Below are 20,407 nucleotides of genomic sequence, written 5' to 3'. Positions count from 1 at the left end.
AGCAAGACAAGGCCAAGCCACATTCTGCACGTGTTACAACAGCGTGGCTTCGTAGTAAAAGAGTGCGGGTACTAGACTGGCCTGCCTGCAGTCCAGACCTGTCTCCCATTGAAAATGTGTGGAGCATTATGAAGTGTAAAATATGACCACAGAGACCCCGGACTGCTGAGCAACTGAAGTTGTACATCAAGCAAGAATGGAAAAGAATTCCACCTTCAAAACTTCAACAATTAGTGTCCTCAGTTCCCAAACGCTTATTGAGTGTTGTTAAAAGGAAAGGTGATGTAACACAGTGGTAAACAAGCCCCTGTCCCAACTTCTTTGGTACGTGTTGCAGGCATCAAATTCAAAATGAGTGAATATTTGCAAAAAACAATAAAGTTTATCCGTTTGAACATTAAATATCTTGTCCTGAAAAATTTTATTTCCTTCCAACAACAGCAATATGGGCACTTTTAACGTGAAATATTTAAATATTGGAGTAGTCAATGGACAGAACTGGACATCTTACTTAATAAACAGTTCCATCTTAACATGGTTTCTGTTGTTCATAAGCTTATCAGTTTTTAAAATGAATAACATTTGTGAAATAAAACTTTAAGTGGTCCCATTAGGGCATGATTGAGCTTTTGGAGAGTCCATCTGAGAGACCCTCGTACCGTCAGGGAACTGAGGAAGTTTGCCAAGAGCAATGGGCCAAAACTGAAGCACAATGCCGAGATCGATCATCAGTGTCTTTAATGCAGAAAGTGCAGCAGTACAAACTTGCAGAATGAAGCAATTTTTCAACTCTGCACTTTTATTGGTTGTTGATCTCTTTTATCACATGTAGAGGTTTACATGTGGAGGGCGTGGAGCTGGAGAGACAACGAAATGAGAGACCACCAGAGTGGTCCAGAAAAATAAGACAATAAGGATGGATAAGAAAGAAAAGAGGAAACAAAAGTAAAGAATATAGATGCTAAACGACTTTTTCATGAGTTTCCATTCAACAGTTTACGACTCCATCTAGTTTTTATGTTGAACAGTTTTATGAAGCTTTGGGCTCAAGAACTCAAGTGAGCAACAACATATTCTCCACGTATATATATAGACATTGTCAGTTTAACTTAGAAAACAATATGCTTAAAATGAGTAGATATGTTTTCAAATAGTTTGGTACTGAGTGAGCTACATTTATTGGCCTGTAGGTGTGTGTTATCTTGAAGCAGCTTTGTTTGACAGCTTAACCAGATAAGAGGAGTTTGGACAGTTGTTAAGTTTCAGAAATTTAAAAAAAAAAAGTTTTCTTCTTACTGGCTGTGCCGTGGGCCCCACCCAGGTGCTGCATAGCACTTCTGTATATATATATGTGGCCCTCATTCAGTCTGTCAGTCCTCCTTCCCTGTTCATCCACCATCAGTAATAATGAGGTCTGTTGTGGCTGTTTTGCTGCTAGTGGCTGTGGGTGAGTATGTCCTTCACATTTCTTCTTGCTGTAGGAGAAATAGGCAGGCGCTTGATTGGCGTGGATGGGGCCCACCAATAGGAGCCCAAATGTTCAGATTCGGCCTTTTAATTACTTAAAAGTTTTCTTTTTTGGGTATATAAACATAATTCCTGTTTTAATTATTTTATACTGATTTTTAATGATGTCCTAACTTAAGTCACCACATTCTCATTATTGCAACACAGTAAGAATTAACGACTGATGTGTAAATAACACTTTTTCACAACTTTTTTGATCATCAATACTGTTGCCAGACTAAGTATTTTACAGCTGATTAATAAATATGTAGGTTTTACCCAATATAGTATTTTGAAATTTTATCTCATTACTGCAACACAGTGGTACTGCGTTTTTTTGTTTTTTTACTTTTTACCGCATAACATTTTGATCTTCGGGTTTACTTTATATTTTATAAGGAAAAGACACAGTTAAACGTAAAAACAGTTAACAATTAAAGTAATTCAGACATTTTTTTCTCATTAAAAGAAGATGAACATTGGTAATGAGAATTAGGATTTGACACCTTTGCAACCACCTGGGACACCACAGCAACTTTCCCCATCAAGTTGCATTTGTGTTGTGCTAATACGACTTGAAACGTTTGTGAAACAGCATGTAGCAGAGCTGAGGACGATAAGATCATCGACGGGTACGAGTGTCCACCTCACTCCCAGCCCTGGCAGGTGTTACTAAGAAAAGATGGTGAAGACTGGTGGTGCGGTGCATCCTTAATCAGCGACAGGTGGGCAGTGTCCGCTGCTCACTGTTACCTGCCGTGAGTATCTCGCATGACGTTCTTTATTTCTTAACTGAAGATGAGTAGTAAAGAAGTTCATGAGGGAGGAACCAAATCTTGCAGATGATGAAACTTTTTGATTTTCACAGTGCTTAACCGTTAGTATATCAGGATATATTACGTGTTTCAGTCAATATCCTGATATTCCAACCAAACAAACTCCTTGAAGAAGGGAAAATACATAATTTTTCTTTTTATTTAAAGGGCAACTGGTTTTACTCTCCACCTGGGAGAGCACCATTTGTTCAAAGATGAAGGCACAGAGCAGACGATCAGGCCAGAGAAGTTCATACTTCATCCTGACTACAATAAAGACACGTTGGACAATGACTTGATGCTGGTCAAGCTGAGCCAGCCTGCCGTTTTCAATGAGTATGTGCAGCCGATACCCCTGGCAACCACATGTTCAAAGGAAGGGGAGCAGTGCGTGGTATCTGGATGGGGTAATCAGATCAAAACCGGAGGTGAGGCGAGCAGCGAATTAATGCTGCTTTTAATTGTACTTTAAACTGATTTCAATGCAAGTTGTTAAGCAATGTGAAGTGTTAGGAATGCATGGTTGGAATTGCTAATTGGTTTGAGATTCCACACATCTTAGTTACTGTAGTCTTGTAGCTCTAGCACAAAACTAAAGGAAAAAACTTCAGACAAAATGCATGTCTTATGTACTGAGATAATAGGGTTTGATTTTTCATAAGATCTTCTCTACTGTTTTCCAGAGGACTATGCAGAAGTACTGCAGTGTCTGGATCTGCCTGTAGTCTCTCACGCAAAGTGTCAGGTGTCTTATGAGAAGATTTTTCTCAAAGTCACAAACAACATGTTCTGTGCTGGCTTCTTTGATGGAAGTAAAGATTCCTGCCAGGTAAAAATCACATTTGTAAGTAGTTGTGGGAAGTCAGATTTATTTTAGCAAAATAAACTCTTTCAAACTGTCAGTTTCAGTTTATTTAACGATTCATTAGTGACACTGTACAAAATGTACAACGCCAGCACAGAATTTGACATCGCTAAATGTCAGGGCCTTGCTGTGGCGGAAGGACATCTGTAGTCTAGGGATCTTTAGAGCTAAGTTGTCTGGATGAATATGATCCTGGTAGGGTCTTCCAAGGTGAAGAGGTCTGGAATGAAGACCTAGACTAACTCAATCCAAAAATCCTCCCTGACAAAGGGATGCAGAAAATTGTGTACCCTGCCCGGAAGAGGGTTACCAGAACCTACCCCTGGAGCCAGGTCTGGGGGTAGTGCTCCTCTGCGAGTGCCTGGCGGCCTGGCTGCCCACGCAACTCGGCTGGGCTGACCCTGATAAGGCAATGAGAGAGGAAAAGGTGGACCCTTAGCGGCATAGACCCCTGCAGCGGAAACTGGCTCTTGGTACATGGAATGTAACCTCGCTGGGGGGGAAGGAGCCAGAGCTTGTGAGGGAGGATGAGAGGTACCAACTAGATATATTATGGCTCACCTCCACCCACAGTGTTGGCTCTGGAACCAAACTCCTTGATAGGGGTTGGTCCTTCTCTTACTCAAGAGTTGCAAAGGGTGAGAGTGGCCTGGGAGCATCTTAGGGCCCCCCTGAATGAGCTAGAGGAGGTTGCAGGGGATGGTCAACTGGGATTCTCTGCTCTCCCAACTGCTACAGCAACCCTATCTGGACTAAGTGGTTAATGATGATAAATGAATGAATAAATGCCAGATGAACAATTGTGTTTCAAAATTATTCAAAAGCTTTAATTAACCTAGAGTGCAAAGTCTATGGGATTAGTACCAATAATTTCTATGAAACCGTTTTTCCTGACATAGGCTAGATGGTTACACTACTGAATCATTCCTTTTAATTCATTGTAGAGGGAAATAATCATTCTTTTTTGCTTTTTGTCCTTTCCTTGTCCCAGGCTGACTCAGGTGGTCCTTTGGTGTGCAATGGGAAGCTGCAGGGTGTCGTATCTTGGGGCTTTCGCTGCGCATTCCCTGGCCTCCCTGGTGTTTATACTGAAGTCTGTCACTATACTAAGTGGGTCAAGGACATCATGGCCAACAACTAAGAGTGAAAGTTGTTATGCAGTGTTTAAGATCCAGTTTGGACTTCATTCAATAAAGTTCTTTGATTAAGCAAAAGTGAAGTGCATGCTTAAAGTTTTTTAAGAATAAGCAAAAACATAGATATCTTAGTGCATTAAACACAGAATAAGCCTGATTTTTAGTTGTTATTCATTTCAAATGTCAGATTTGACAGGTCTCCTCATTAATATTACAAATGTATGGGTACTGTACAAAAGTGAGAGACCAACATTTATTAATTCAGTTTCAATTCAAATGGCCATTAAGTACAAGTTGTTCATTTTTCTGAGGAGATCAGATATAGGATAATCCACTTGTATACAAAAACATGACAACCAGGCAAGACCCGGTAGATCACCAAAACATTCACCATCAGATAAACAGCACTTAAAGCTTGCCTCTTTGACAGATAATCCAGCTCCACCGTTTCTGATCTGAAAAAGTCCACAGGTGTTTCTGTCCATCTGAGATTTTACATATCAAAGAAGCTGCTGCTGATCTCAGGAAAATGGACTGGGATTACATGGACTGTGCAACCAACTTTCAGACACTGAACTTGAGATATAGAAAAATATTCCTGCAGTTTTTCAAAGAAATCTGCCAGAAAGTTTTTCCACACTGCAAAAGTTAAGTTTAAAACTAAATACTCAAAAAATGTGGTAATATACACTGCTCAAAGAATTAAAGGGAACACTCACAAAACACATCCTAGATCTGAATGAATGAAATTCTCATTGAATACTTTGTTCTGTACAAAGTTGAATGTGCTGACAACAAAATCACACAAAAATCATGAATGGAAATCAAATTTATTAACCAATGCAGGCCTGGATTTGGAGTCACACACAAAATTAAAGTGGTAAAACACACGACAGGCTGATCCAACTTTGATGTGCTGTCCTTAAAACAAGTCAAAATGAGGCTCAGTATTGTGTGTGGCCTCCACGTGCCTGTATGACCTCCCTACAATGCCTGGGCATGCTCCTGATGAGGTGGCGGATGGCCTCCTGAGGGATCTCCTCCCAGACCTGGACTAAAGCATCCGCCAACTCCTGGACAGTCCGTGGTGCAACGTGGCGTTGGTGGATGGAGCGAGACATGATGTCCCAGATGTGATCAATCAGATTCAGGTCTGGGGAATGGGCGGGCCAGTCCATAGCTTCAATGCCTTCATCTTGCAGGAACTGCTGACACACTCCAGCCACATGAGGTCTAGCATTGTCCTGCACTAGGAGGAACCCAGGGCCAACCGTAGCAGCATATGGTCTCACAAGGGGTCTGAGGATCTCATCTCGGTACCTAATGGCAGTCAGGCTACCTCTGGCGAGCACATGGAGGGCTGTGCGGCCCTCCAAAGAAATGCCACCCCACACCATTACTGACCCACTGCTAAACCGGTCATGCTGAAGGATGTTGCAGGCAGCAGATCGCTCTCCACTGCGTCTCCAGACTCTGTCACGTCTGTCACATGTGCTCAGTGTGAACCTGCTTTCATCTGTGAAGAGCACAGGGCGCCAGTGGCCAATTTGCCAATCTTGGTGTTCTCTGGCAAATCCCAAGCATCCTGCATGGTGTTGGGCTGTGAGCACAACCCCCATCTGTGGACGTCGGGCCCTCATACCATCCTCATGGAGTCGGTTTCTAACCGTTTGTGCAGACACATGCACATTTGTGGCCTGCTGGAGGTCATTTTGCAGGGCTCTGGCAGTGCTCCTCCTGTTCCTCCTTGCACAAAGGCTGAGGTAGCGGTCCTGCTGCTGGATTGTTGCCCTCCTACGGCCTCCTCCACGTCTCCTGGTAGCACCTCCAGCCTCTGGACACTACGCTGACAGACACAGCAAACCCTCTTGCCACAGCTCGCATTGATGTGCCATCCTGGATGAGCTGCACTACCTGAGCCACTTGTGTGGGTTGTAGAGTCCATCTCATGCTACCACGAGTGTGAAAGCACCACCAACATTCAAAAGTGACCAAAACATCAACCAGAAAGCAGAAAGGCACTGAAGTGGTCTGTGGTCCCCACCTGCAGAACCACTCCTTTATTGAGTGTGTCTTGCTAATTGCCAATGATTTCCACCTGTTGTCTGTTCCATTTGCACAACAGCAGTGAAATTGATTGTCGATCAGTGTTGCTTCCTAAGTGGACAGTTTGATTTCACAGAAGTTTGATTTACTTGGAGTTATATTGTGTTTTATATCTTTATTTTTTTGAGCAGTGTATAAACTAATGTTAATTATACTATATAAGCTTCTTAATTATCACCCTGATAGTGGACATGGGCATTTTCAGCTGTTTAACCTTGTTGTAGCCTTCTTGTAACCTCATCAACCTTTCGTCCTGTTTTTGCTGTATTCTCTGCTCTTTCTCATAACAAGGGATGACAGAGAATTTATCCTGTTTTATTTCATATACATTTCCCAAAGAAACAAAGTTATGGCTGACCATTTGACGTAAAATATAAATGTGAATACACTTCCGTTAGAATTCACAAATGTATACAGCTGTTAACAACTATGGTAGTCACAGATTTAAGAAAACTATTTATTTTATGACAATTTTGTTTGATTTTTATTAATATTTTGGATGAAAAATCAAAAAAGAATAAGCAGTAAAGAAAGTTTTTACAGCCTGTTTCACTCATGTTTACCAGGAGTGGCAATAATTGTGGACAATACTGTGCGCAGGTGTGTATGCAGCACTTGGCCAAAGCCCTCATCACAGTCAATGAAATCACAGTAATCTTTTTTTTTTTTTAATTTTCAAAATTTACCAGCTGTCCAAATGGCTCTTCTTTGGTGGAACTATCAGAGCCATTGCTACAGTACTTCAAGATAACATACATAGAGCCCATTACCTATAGCTTACACAATACCAATGCCACATTTTTGGAAAAGGCATTCATTGATTCCTACATGTAAATATTGCTGCTCATTTGAGTGTAAAACAATTCATAGAAGTGATGTTAACAGGAAGCTTAAACCAGCACATAAGGAAAAGTTCATTTTCCTGGAATTAAGGCACTCCACAACCTTAATTTGTTTTCTGTTGACCGTGCTCTTCATGTATACATATTCCTTCACCCCCACTTTTTAAAAAATTTAAACAAGATATGGGGACGGAATGATGAGACATGCTAAGATGATAACCTCAGTCATTTTGTAGCCTCACAAAAAGGAACAGGTCTATCAAACTTGTCGGCTATCTGCCACTTCCATTTGTATAACATGAACTTTTTAAACAATTAAAAAAGGAACAAAGCAAAGAAATTTTATCTCGTTTTCTCAACAAAAGAAGAAACAAGATCAAGTCATTCCATTTGCATGTTTCATATAATGAATGTGAAGTTCAGGTTCAGTAAAAAAACAAGCACCACATTCAAAACATGCCCATCGCACCCCTGACTCCAGTCCTCGTATGTCTTTAATCTCTCCTTCTTCTAGCTCCCCCGCTGATGAATCGGATGAAGAAGAGGAGTTCGATATGCCTATGCCGGTAGTTGACTCTGAATCATCCGACTCCTCTCCTTCCTCCATGTCTGCGGGTTCCACCTCATGCACTGTGGCTGATGAATCAGATGAAGAATCAGATGAAGAATCTGATGAGTCCGATTCCTCTGCCAGCACAGACACATCCGATTCATCAGCCGGCCAGCACAAAGGAGAACCTGCAGACAAAGTGGAAGAGGAAGAACAACAATTAGATGATACTGATTTATCTGCCAGCACAGACCTGTCATTTAATTCATCAGCCGGAGAGCATGAAGAAACCTCAGAGATACAGGAAAGGGGATAGTTGAAAGGCATAAAGGAACTGGAACCTTTATGTTCCCGTACTTCCCCATCCTCCAACTCTCCCTCGACTTTCTCAATGACTATGGGCTCCGCTTCTTGCTCTCTGGCCGATGATTCTGATGAGGAATCAGATGAGTCTGATGTACCTGTGCTGGCAGACGAATCAGAAGATTCACTACTGGTAGAATCTTCATCACTTTCGACATCTTGCACACGTTCAATCGTCACATCAGAACCTCCCACAACCTGCTTCTTCATAATTTGTCCCTTTGCAAACTGAGCTTCCTTTTTCCCATCCTTGGACATCTTTAGATGCTTCTTGCTGTGGATTATCAAGTTACCCAGGTGAGAAAAGGTCCTTTGGCAGACGTCACACCTGTGAGGCTTAGGAGCTCTGTGAATGTTCAAGTGGTGACGAAGTTCAGACACAACCTGATAGGCTGTCACAGAGCCTCCCACAACCCTCTTCTTCATAATTTGTCCCTCTGCAAACCGAGCTTCCTTTTTCCTACCCTTGGACATCTCCAGATGTTTCTTGCTGTGGATTATCAAGTTACCCAGGTGAGAAAAGGTCCTTTGGCAGACGTCACACCTATGAGGCTTAGGAGCTCTGTGAATGTTCAAGTGGTGACGAAGTTCAGACACAACCTGAAAGGCCTTCTGACAAACGAGACATCTATATTTCCCAGCATCGTGTCCAAGCAAGTGCTTGTCCAATGTTTCTTTACGCTTGAATCCTTTTCTACACTTGTGACACCAAAACGGTTTCTGCTGGTGCATTTTTTGGTGAACCATAAATGTGTATGTAGTCTGAAAGTCCTTATTGCACTGTTCACAGTGGAGACTAGAGAGCTCATCCAGATTGGCCTGCCTATGATATCTCATGTGTACAGCCAGGCCAGCTGAACGAGCAAAAGATTTGCCACATTCCTTGCAAGAGAACTCCCAATTCTTTTGTTGATTGACATGAGTCTTCTGGTGGTTTCTGAAGGATGCAGGAAAGGAGTAGATCTTCCCACAGATGGAACATACATACACCCTCTTGGTTAGACTGGACATGGAGTTCTTCTCTTCAGACTGCGCAGCACGAGGATGAACAATAAAGATTTCGTAGGGTTTAATCTGACAGCTACTTTCAGTCGGGGGCTCATGGCCTACACTGTTTAACTTCGTTTCCTCTTCCTTGCCGTCCATCCTCGTTTTCTTTTCCAGTTGTGGACCACTCATTTCCTCTTCCTTGCTATCCATCCTCACTTTCGTCTCCAGTCGTAGACAGCTTATTTCCTCTTCCTTAAAGTCCATCTCCAATCGCGGATCAAATGCTTCCTCTTCTTTGAAGTCCATCTCCAGTCCTGGATCAATTATTTCCTCCCCTTTAATGTCCATACTCACTTTCTTCTCCAGTCGTGGACCACTGTCCTCACTAACAGTTGACACAACTGGTCTTTTCTTGCGTTCTCGCTCTAGCTCAACCTCTTCCTCCAAATGTTTAAGCAGATGGCTCTTACAAGCTTCCCAGCTAGTGAACTGTTGTCCACAGTCCTGGCATCTCATGCTGCACAGTTTCACTGGAGAAAAGAGGAAGATGTTTTGAGATCAACTATAATCAAGATCAATGCAGTCAATAAAGCAACTAAGCAAAACATTTGACAAAATGACATTTCCAAAATATTCTAGACCTTTATGGATATTGTTTGTGACCAACTGTACAAAGCATGGTGTATTCTCTTCAAGTTCATAGTTTCATTTGCTCCATAAAACAGACAAAGATTAGCATACTCACAGATTTATTTGCTAATTTTCATATAATCATTTCATGTATTTCAATCATATAGTACACATAATTAACTGATATCTTAGACTAACAAGGACTAATTACATAGCATTTGTTTCAATAATCAGCAGTTTGTTTTCCACAAGAAGACAAAAGTATTGCAAAAATATCTGAAAGGTAGTTAAAAAAAAAAAAAAAAAAAGATACCTATTTATACATGATCACTTTCAAAAGAGGAGCTACTACATAACTTGAAATTCATGTCATTTAATCATCATACCATGAATATGACTCAGTTGGAATGACAGTAATTTCAAATTTCTACATTCCTTTTAATGCTTAATGAAGTCAAAAAAAATTACACGTGAAGAAAAAGGAAACAAGTAAATAGTCACCATCAATTTACATAGTGTGTATTGGAAAACAGGCTGTGAGTTACTGAATGCGAGAAAGCTCATTTGTTGGTTGTGTTAATAAGAACGTAAGCTGTCTTAGGCATATTGAAAGGGGGTGGGGGGGATTTACATGAGCAGAACTCAAAAACAAGATCAAATTCATTCCGAAACAGTTTCAGCCAGCAAAAGCCATCAAAGTACATCAGTGTAAAGACTGCAGAGAAACGCTTTACATTAGATATACAGTTTGGATGATGCCACATGTTAAAACCAAAATGCTTTGAGGCACAGGCAAAAGAGGCTGTCCAGTCAAGTGACTGTATCCTTTGTAGCAAATGTGTTCATTAACATAGCCCACCCTAGTCATATGAACAAAGGACGTTTTGATGTGGATGCTTCGACAGATACGGGGAAGTTAACAATTGGCTGAAATGTGCAATAAATTATTTTTCCAATTTTCCAAGCATTCAAAAATGGTCCATTCAAAGAAAGTCATGGCAATTCAGTCCATTAGTATTTTTGAAGGAAAGGTATGTGCAACAAGTCGTCAATATAACTTAAGTGCCAGAAGGTCATAGCACACTTGCTTCAACTCCTCAGCTAATTATCAGGACATTTAAGAGCATGGAAGGACGGGGAAGTACTAAACCATGTATTTAACTATTAAGAAGCTCTGCTGGCAATACCTATTAACCAGACCTAGCACATCTACAATTAAAATTAAGAGTCCATGTGGCAGATGATTACATGTCACTGTTGTATCAAAACCTCAGTACTTTTATGGACTTTTTTTTTCCTTTTTCACAAATACCATTTGAACATATGCAATCAATAGAAATGGTCCAGGACTACTAGGAATAGTGTTACATCAACATACATTAAGTGTTTTCCTATTCCTATAAAGTCACCCTGTCAAAGATTTTGTTACGGCAGCGACGATAATACTGGAAAAGTCCAAAATCAGGGACCATCTAATCATCTATTCTGTAAAGAGTAAGATCTTAAAGATATGAGTGGATAAAGACTTGATTTACCCTGTATTTATGAATAAAATCAAGTGGAATCAAAAGAACCAAGGAGCACATGCACATCATTTCAAATAATAAAAAAAAAAATCATCAGGATATAAAGTCGGTTTCCCAGAGCCAGATCAGGCCAAAACTACTTATGGTGATTCATTATTAGCATGGCAATTTAGTCCAAAACCAGGCTTAATCTCTTTCTGGGAAAGCGGTCCTTCGAGTTTAGTGTAAGGCCTACACATTAATTGTAACAGAAACAACACTTAATTGTTAAACACCTAAAATCTTTCAGCATGTAAGGGATTTTAGAAATAATCCTTGATAATCCTTCAACTGGTCACAAAATCAGATACTGCTGCATAACTAAAGTAGCCATCACATTTGCAAGACACATCACAGGATCTTGAACATTATTTTTAGTTTATTTAACACTCATTTACATTACAACTACTGTTACATAATTTGCTTTTCAATCTGAGAATGGAGCATTTGTAAAAATTCAACAGGGAGGCCAGCAATGTTTCAAAAGCAGCAGCTGCACTTAAATCTGTAGTTGCGCTGTAGTGCCTAGAGACAATTTTTTGTGCATTCAAATGTTAGAAAAACAGCAGTTATGTATTAGTCTTGACACGAGTACTGAAATAAAGGAAATCTGTAGTCCAACATAATCCGACTGTGCTGGTAAAACTAACCAGAAACATTCACACCACCCCACGCGCATGCTCAATGTAATGCTGATGCAAGTCTGTTTCCTGATCGAAAGAAGTTCCACACTCAATACAAGTCAGGCTCTCGTCATCTCTCGAAGGAGCAGACAAGCTAGAGTCTCTTAACTCTTTATCACCCAAACACTCCTGATGGTGGTCAATGAGATCTCTAATTTCACCAAAGGTCTGTGGGCAAAGAGAACAATGATAGGGCTCCTGTTTTTTGTGGAGAGTCTGGTGTTGCTCCAGTGCATGCTTGGACAAAAAGGCTTCGCCGCATTGATGACATCTGTGGTTCTGACATGACTGCGAATCAGTGGTTGTGGGTAGCTTTGCTAGAGACACAGAGTTCACATTTGAAGGACATGCAGAGGTTTGGGCTTGATTTACAGGGCAAGACGATGAAGACGCGTTAAGCCTGTACCGGAGTTCAGTCGGGAGACGTTTGCGCACTTCATCGTGCCAGGCAAGATGCTGTTGCAGCTGATTTTCAGTCCAGTAGCCACGGCAGCAGAGCGCACAAGAATGTGGCCGTGTCCTGGCTGCCTCTTTATGTGCATCTAGCTGAGCCTCGCTGGGAAAAGCTTTGCCACATTTATGGCATTTGAAGAGACACTTCATAGTAGACTCTAAAGAACGTTGTGCTAATGACGAGCCCTCCACTACATTTGCTTTAACAGATCTAACTGGTTGTTTCTGATCGACGTTAACTGCACTGCAAGACCGTTCATGGTTATAGAGGGCTCCATGAGAACTGTAGCGTCTCTCACATCCTGAGCAAGCCAGGGGCTTAGTGCCTCTATAGGTATCTCCAGGGGGGCGTCCTCTTACCCTTCGGTGTTTCTGCCATTTGTGTGCACGGACACCTCGTATATTTAAGAAGCTCTTTTGGCAATGATTGCATTGATATTTTACCTTTATCTTGTCTCCTTTGGTTTGGATCATTTTAAAAGAGATTGGAGAACTTGACAAAGGTTGGATTGGTTGACCTGACATTTGTACACTAACAGGGGCCTCCAGCTCCAGTTTTTCAGCATCCGCAGCAACATCAGAGGGTCCGGCGTGGTGGCAGGCCAAGTGGGCAGCTAAAAGAGATTCACTTGAGAAAAACTCCTCACAGTCTGGACAAGCAAAACTGCTCTTAAGTTTTGCATCTGGCTGGGCCTGTACTCGTGGGTGGTATTTCTGATGCCGGCGAAGAACACACAGATAAAAGAATTGTTTCCCACATAAGTTGCATGAAAAATTCCCACCACGGTTGTTCTTCCTTGAGACCGTATTGCTCTTCAAGAAAAGTCTGGCCACTCTTTTGTCTTTATGCCACCGCTTGTGTGTACCAAGGGCTGCGTTTGTGGAAAAACTCCTCCCACATTCTGAACAAATGAAAGGAAATTTGGCCGACTGCTCTTTGAAATTTTCATGGAAAGGTACTTGCCATTGAGATTTTGACTTGAAAAGACGGCCTTTGCAGTGCATGCTCCTATGAATATTAAGTGCGCCTGCAACCGAGAAGCCTCTGCCACAGTCGTCGCATTTATATTTCAAATCAGCTGGATGTATTTTGAGCAAATTTTCTGAGTGCAGGTTCTTCTCAGTTTCGCTTGTCTGCATCTGATTATGAGCAGTTTTTGGGGCTACATTCAGCTTCCCCGATTCATCTTTTTGACTCTCCTCCATTTGTTCCTCAGATTCTGTCTTTGGTTTTACGCAGCGTTGTTGATGAATTTGTAATGCTGAAATACAATCAAAAAACACAAAGCAAGTCTGACACTGAAAATCACCAGAAGTATGGGGCAACTTTGCCTTTTCTGATGGAAAACCAGTTTCGTAGCCATGGCTTTTCATGTGGAACTGAAGTGCCATAGCACGGGAGAAAAGTTTCCCACAGTCAGGACAACTGTACGAGTTCTTTTTCAACTGTTCAACCTGATAGTCAAATGACTTTGCAGGAGGTGGAGTACCACTGACATCATGAATGAGCTGATGTTTAAGAAAGCAGGCAAGCATGCGGTAAGATTTTCCACAAACTTCACATTTATGTTCTTCTTTCGACTCTTCACCAGTTTTACGATTCACAATGCCTCTCTTACGACCACGTCTCTTGCGTCTTACACGTCCACCTTCAGACTGATGGGAGGCTTCTGAACTGCTCATGCTAACATCTGCACACTGTTGCTGGTACTGTTTGTGATGAATGAAGGCTCCTATAGACCAAAATCCTTTCCCACATTTTTTACAGTGATGGACTTTGGGGCCCAGAAGTGTTTTGGTTGGATTGAAATGCTCTGCCTTTCTTTCTTGGCCATCCTTACCCCAGCAAATTTTTCGGTGGTTGTAAAGACCACTGGGATTTGCATAGCTTTTGTCACATTGCGAGCATGCATAAGGTTTCTTTGTGTCATGGTGCTGTTGATGAGAGTGTAGAGCAGAGAGACGCGAAAACTGCATACCACATATTTCACATTTAAAGCTATTCTTCTGCAGATTTGCAAGTTGATATGTAATAGATTTGTAAGGTTTCCTGTCTTCATGTTTCCCCAAATGAAAGTAGTGAGCAGCCTTGGAGAAACTTTCATGACCACAAATCTCGCACTTAACTCTTCTGATGGGAGTCACACCAACATTTCTTCGTAAACGAGATTTTTTGCCCATTCCACCCCTATGCCATAACATGTGACAACGTAAAGCCACAGCCTTCATAAATGTTCGACCACAATCTGGACAATCATACTTCTTGGCGTCTTGAGGAGGACTCATGTCCATCTCTTGCCCAGCGTGTACTAATCCTCCCTTGAAATGCTCGTAGTCAATCTGTACAATTTTTACATTCATCTCTGGATGTATTGGCTGAGAAGAGACCACCTCAGCTTCTTGGCTCAAGCTAAAACTAAAGTCTTCTTTTTCCTCTTGGTCCGATTCACAAACCAATTCAAGATCAGGGTCTTGACTTGTTTGGGAGCCACTTTCAGAATCATCAGATTCTGTTATACTAATAATTTCAAAGCCATTGTTGGTCACCTCGTGATCCTCTGTGTCACCTGATGTGTCACAGGTGAATTCCTTATCCAAATCAGCAACTTCCAAGGCATCTTGTGAATGATCCATGGCACCAACAGTGCGATCAGCCTCGACTGGCTCATTCTGGTATAAACTGGATGTCTGATCAACAGGATGTGTTTTAGAGCTCTTTATAATATCACTGAATTCTTCGGTGTGACAGAGTTCATGTGAATGCAATGCAGAGGCACGGGAAAATCGAAGACCACATTCCTGACACTCAAAAGCCTTCTTCTGGAGATGGACGACTTGATTTAGGAAAGACTTTGCTGGCATCTCTTTACTGTGAGCCAACCTCTGATGTTTATTATAGAAAGTCAGCGAGGTGAAAACCCTGCCACATTCCATACACTTAAATTTCTGCCCACTGCCATGAAGTCGCGCTCGTCTTTTATGCCAGTGCTGATGACATGACAGAGCCAGAGAGCTAACAAAGGCTTTACCACATTCGCTGCAATCAAATGAACGCTTAGCTTCCACCTTAACCCTAGTATCTGAGCAGGTGGAAGAGAATCTCTGGTGTGTCCCAAGCCCACACATGGTGCGAAACGATCTGCCGCAGACACACTCAAAAAGCTTTTTCTCAGACTCATCTATCTGTTCAGTGATTGCGACATCGGTTTGTTCAATTTTAACTGGAACTTCATTATCTGAGGGAACTCTCTCTGTTTCACCACTTCGTGGTTTAACCAGTTTAACCTCATGGCAACGACGGTGTGCATCAAGTGCTGATGCACGAGAGTAGCAACGGCCACAGGTGGGGCATGGAAAGGATTTCTTTTTTAAATGGTCTAACTCATGAAAAACTGACTTCGAGGCCTGTTTGTGCGACCGTTGATGGTTAAGGCATTGGCCAACTGATGTAAACATCTTACCACAATCCTTGCACTCAAAAAGTTTCTGTTTTTCAGGGCTCTGACCAGTATCTGAAATCAACTGCTGTTTAACGTCCTGGCTACGATGTTTAAGCTGATGAGTGAAAAACCCTCTTGAGCTTGAAAATATACGCCCACACAGAGCACAGCACAATGTCCGTCGACCTCCATCTGTTGACACTAGCAGATCATCCCACTGTGAATCTGTGTCCAGGCAGACTATGGGGCCATCATGGGTGTGCTCCCGACGATGCTCAAGGTAAGCTTCCTTGCTCTCAAAGGCCTCACTGCAATCTTCACAGCGAAATGGCCAATCCCCTAAAAATAGAAAGGGGAAAATGGGAGGTCAAGACGACTCCTGTTGCCAGAGAAGAGGAAAAAAAAAAAAAAAAAAAAGTCAAAGCTGATAACGTATCAATGGGTATTAAGGAGGCTAAAAGTTGACTAGGTCAACTGAAGTAACTACAAAAATAAGACGGGACACACATTTAAATGAATGCAGTCTAATGTAACTATACAACGATTTGCATCCTTACGTCCAACACATTAGCCTAAGTTAACGACCATACATGGGCTAGTGTGAAGATCATATGCACAGTCTAAACAACAAATCAACAAAGTTGGTAGCTTGCAGCTTTTAAACTCTGGTCATGGGACTAACTACACAGGCTAACTGTCTACAGCCTATAGCTTAAAGCTACACCAAATAGAAGCAACATGACAGTTAGGACCTTAGCCCTCTTGTGGCCAACTGTCCTACTTGCAATACTGATGTAAACTACATTTAGGGTGGTTTAATCTCTCCTATATCCTTTTACCACTGGAACCAGCACGACATACTAAAATTAGGTGGAGTCAAGGACACACCTACTCCAATGGAGGTGGAGTCAAATGTCCGAGTCGACCCCAGAAAGCAGAGCTACTGGAACAAGTGCTCTTGCACACAAATACAGTTCAAAGAAAGTTGAATGAAAAACCCACCTATTCAAATTTCAACTACTGATCAAATATAAATCAACCTTTGTCTGTTGTCAGTTAAGCTTCAACAAGCCTAGTCAGTCATTTTGTGAAAGCTTGTCATTTCTGCCATCAAAGTTAGCGTGAAATCACAACACGTGAAACTTGACATCTAAGAATGCAACGGTACAGTGGGCCCACGGTCTGGTACGCATCACAGTTTTTGGGCCACAGTATCGGTACTGTTTGAGCATATTTACGTTCGAGAACATAACATCTTTATTTTGTCTGTAAACAAATGACACTTTACGCTCAGAAAAATGGCAGCATGACTGACTAGGCCTGGTTTGTCTACTGTCTGAAATAAAGATTGGGGAAAACGTTAAAATTAATAGTGTTTCTTGGCTTATAAAGACCGCTAGACATGATGTCTGTCAGTTTGTTTTGAATTTCTCTTAGTGCCGTTTCGTGACTTCAGGAATTACTTTGCTGCTGAAATGTGAAACGTGTGCGGGAAGGGACACTAATGGCGTCACATAGCAAGTCTAAAGAATACATGTATAGTTTTTTTACACTTTCATAAACTGACAAATATAGATTTCAGCATCACTCGTCACGCGTAGTATCCGTCCACTAACTCTTCACACGCTGGCTGTTTTCGAGCTGAAAAACACTTGATTAGTAACATTAGCTGAGGAAACTTACCATTAGCCGTTTACCTAAAAGACTGGCTGCCGAAGTTGCGAGGACTGCTGCACGTCGACGCGGAGCGTCAGCACCGGTGTGAGTACGTCCATTAAAAACAAAGGTTTCAAATTTGTAGAAGCTGCGCGGCGCGACACGACTTATCCGGTTTTCGGTGGCCTTAACTTCTCTCTCGCTAGAGCTCGCCACTGTCACAGAGCCGAGGGGTTATTTGTTTCTTTTTCCCTTCTCTTCTCCAGCTCGTATTTGCATACAGAGCGTCGACAGGCTCCAGAGAAATTCTGATAGGGTCCAGAGATGTTCTGTGGATCTGAATATACAATGTGCGAGTAGTCTAGCGCGCAAAAAGCAAGTTTTCTATATTGTATAGAATAATAACACCAGGGTTCACATGGGCGTACTGAACCGCAGGGGTGGTGCCAAACGGCTTGATAAAATACCGTTGCATCCCTAGTGATATCAGGGACGGTCTCTGAGCTAGCTGAGCATTTTGCTTAATGATAGATTGGGGAAGGAGACTTAAACATATTATTGGTTTATTTTTTAACAAGCTTGGCATCGTAACAGTAGAAGACCCCTTTTTGGGGATATACATAGTCATATATACACATTCTCCACCAATCTGAAGAACCATTCCTCCCATGCAAAGAAACATTTAGGCATGAAACGGCTTAGAACTCGTCGGTTCTTTAAAGAACCATTTCCTTTACGGGGAAAAAAAACTCTTGAAAAAAAAAAAAAACACCTCTAAGAATTACAAGATAAGAATTTTGTCTGTAAAAATGATGAACATCAATCTGACAAAGATCATCCTATGAAGGCATAAAAAGGTCCAAAGAAATATCAACTATTAAACACTATTAAGCTTAAGTGTTTTCTGCATTGCATAGGATATTTGTGTTTGATGATTCCACGCCCCACACTCGGGTTTAGCCGGAATAAACCGATGAGTGGAGGCATCGAAACTACACTTCCCACAAAACACTGCGGTCCGAAACACCCAATCAGGCCACAGAGGCAGGTCCCGTGACCACTACACTTGGTAAAATGGCAGGCTGGTCGATGAAACAGCCAGTTTTACCTGCATTTACAAGCATTTTTACTCCGTTTGTTTCGGTAACACTGATGCGGAATTCGCGCTGGACACCGCGCGCTTTAGCGTTCAATAAAAGCGCATTTGAAACGAATAAAAATGCGCCTCTATCCGAGGACACGGCCTGCGAAGCTAAAACGGTTATTGTAACGTTAGTTTTCCAAATCCTGTTCAAAACCACGAGCCATCCGAATCAAACAGGCCTCCTCATCACACAGAGAAGCTGAAGGTCCACAACCGACATCCTCCCGGCGAACCGCGCCACGGCTCCCGACACCTCAGGGGACTGAAGCAGCAAAAATGCCCATGTTCTGTGTGAACAGCCAACATTTGAGGCTCTACGGGCGGCGGTGAAAATGTCGGTGAGGAGGTGTTTGTTTTATTGCAGGCGGCGACGCGCGTTCAGCCAGCGGCGCTATCGGTTTAGCCGCTTTGTTGCAAAAGAGAAGGAAACGCTTAGCTTTAGCTTAGCTGACGCTACTCACCGTCGGCACTGTCGTCTACGGCCAACAAACTCGCGTTTCCGTCGGTCTGCTCGTCAGAATCCTCCCCGGCCACGTTCAGGCTCACGGTTATGTATTCGTTTTCCTCGGTTTCCTCCTCTTTTATTTGTATTAGTGGAACCGCGGCGTTCACCGCCGCCGCCTCTTCTTCTTCGTGCTGACGGGCCTCCAGCGCAGGGCCGCCGGCTCGTAAACCCAGCTGCGCCGCGGCGCTCTCTGCCATTAAAGCCTTATCACTGGTCCCTGAACCCGTGCGCGGCGTTTGGGCCACATCTTCCTGTTTTTCACAGCATGAAATCTCAATGTCTGTTTGCAGCAAACTGCACTCCTCTACCGAGTAAACAGCAGCCATGTTGCTTCTCCCCCCTCGCGGAAACGCTGCCACATTTCGCGGTGAAGGGCCACAGAGAGGGAGAGGAGGAGGAGGAGGAGGAACACCGCGAGAACCGAGAACTAACCACGCGATCTCTATTCACACCCGTATTCCGGCAGGCCCCGCCTCCTGCGCTGGGATTGGCTAATATCATCTGCATTCTGCATAACAACAGCAAATAATACAACTATTATTATTAACAATAATAATAACGCTTCATATGCACAAACAGCCCACCTATCGCAGGGGTAAGCATACATATGAACCAGCGGTGGACAGTAACTCAGTAAATGTAATTAGTTTCTGTACTTAAGTCGTTTTTTCTGTATCTGTACTGAAGTTTTTCCATTTTGGGCGACTGTTTACTTTCACTCCACTACAGTTCAGAGTCTAATATCTGACTTTTTACTCCACCACATTTTGAGAATTCTGTCTTTCCTTTTGGTTTCTGTGTGTATAAAAACGTAACATGTCAAAACGAAAGAAGAGCAAAGCAAGAACACCAATGATGAACTAACCTAACCTGTAAATAGAGCACAATATAGAAATATGTCCACATATGCAGTCGTGACTGACGTTTCTTTATTTCTGAATTTATACAAACACTTTCATTTTATAGTAAATTAGTTTGGGCTGGTTTATGTTTATGAACAGAGGCCGACAGATCAACATAGTAAAGGAGCTCATCTGTGATCCTGAGTTTAAAGCCAGTTTTTATTCAACTTGTAACTAATTTACAAAGTAATCTGAAACTTTGCTTGTGTGTAAAAAGTGATTTCAGAGCCACTCGGTTCTCCCTGATGGAAACTGT

At 42.2% G+C, this 20,407-nt stretch overlaps 2 protein-coding genes across 3 annotated transcripts; one reads left to right on the top strand and one right to left on the bottom strand.

The window, feature by feature from the left end:
* Positions 1-1,344: 1,344 nt before the first annotated feature.
* LOC108429976 (trypsin-4-like) lies at positions 1,345-4,400 on the top strand. The gene is made up of 5 exons (XM_017702083.2): positions 1,345-1,447; positions 2,102-2,264; positions 2,490-2,749; positions 3,005-3,150; positions 4,178-4,400. The coding sequence occupies exons 1-5, from the start codon at positions 1,408-1,410 to the stop codon at positions 4,325-4,327; spliced, it is 759 nt and encodes a 252-aa protein (XP_017557572.1). The 5' UTR covers positions 1,345-1,407; the 3' UTR covers positions 4,328-4,400.
* A 2,069-nt stretch (positions 4,401-6,469) lies between these two features.
* On the bottom strand, positions 6,470-19,965 carry si:ch211-261d7.6 (zinc finger protein 91). Of its 2 annotated transcripts, none has more exons than XM_017702079.2 (2): positions 19,206-19,965; positions 6,470-9,703 (listed from the first exon to the last, which is right to left on the bottom strand). In XM_017702079.2, the coding sequence occupies exons 1-2, from the start codon at positions 19,573-19,575 to the stop codon at positions 7,647-7,649; spliced, it is 2,427 nt and encodes an 808-aa protein (XP_017557568.2). In that variant the 5' UTR covers positions 19,576-19,965; the 3' UTR covers positions 6,470-7,646. The 2 variants fall into 2 exon arrangements, with proteins under 2 accessions (XP_017557568.2, XP_017557567.2); XM_017702078.2 differs by lacking the exon at positions 6,470-9,703 and adding an exon at positions 9,906-16,283 and having other exon boundaries at positions 19,206-19,779.
* Positions 19,966-20,407: the final 442 nt, after the last annotated feature.

The sequence above is a fragment of the Pygocentrus nattereri genome, chromosome 3 (genome assembly GCF_015220715.1).
Source record: "Pygocentrus nattereri isolate fPygNat1 chromosome 3, fPygNat1.pri, whole genome shotgun sequence".
In the NCBI taxonomy this organism is placed as follows: domain Eukaryota; kingdom Metazoa; phylum Chordata; class Actinopteri; order Characiformes; family Serrasalmidae; genus Pygocentrus; species Pygocentrus nattereri.
The sequence above is the reverse complement of the archived record's forward strand: the minus strand, read 5'-3'. Positions and strand labels throughout refer to the sequence as shown.

What these genes read in the sequence shown, in the direction of transcription:
- si:ch211-261d7.6 (XM_017702078.2), bottom strand. Translation starts at nt 19,575, where the DNA reads ATGGCTGCTGTTTACTCGGTAGAGGAGTGCAGTTTGCTGCAAACAGAC. An exon ending in CGTAGACGACAGTGCCGACG is followed by an intron (nt 16,284 to 19,205) that starts GTGAGTAGCGTC and finishes TTCTATTTTTAG; the next exon opens with GGGATTGGCCATTTCGCTGT.
- LOC108429976 (XM_017702083.2), top strand. Translation starts at nt 1,408, where the DNA reads ATGAGGTCTGTTGTGGCTGTTTTGCTGCTAGTGGCTGTGG. An exon ending in GCTGCTCACTGTTACCTGCC is followed by an intron (nt 2,265 to 2,489) that starts GTGAGTATCTCG and finishes TTTTATTTAAAG; the next exon opens with GGCAACTGGTTTTACTCTCC. An exon ending in GAAGTAAAGATTCCTGCCAG is followed by an intron (nt 3,151 to 4,177) that starts GTAAAAATCACA and finishes TCCTTGTCCCAG; the next exon opens with GCTGACTCAGGTGGTCCTTT.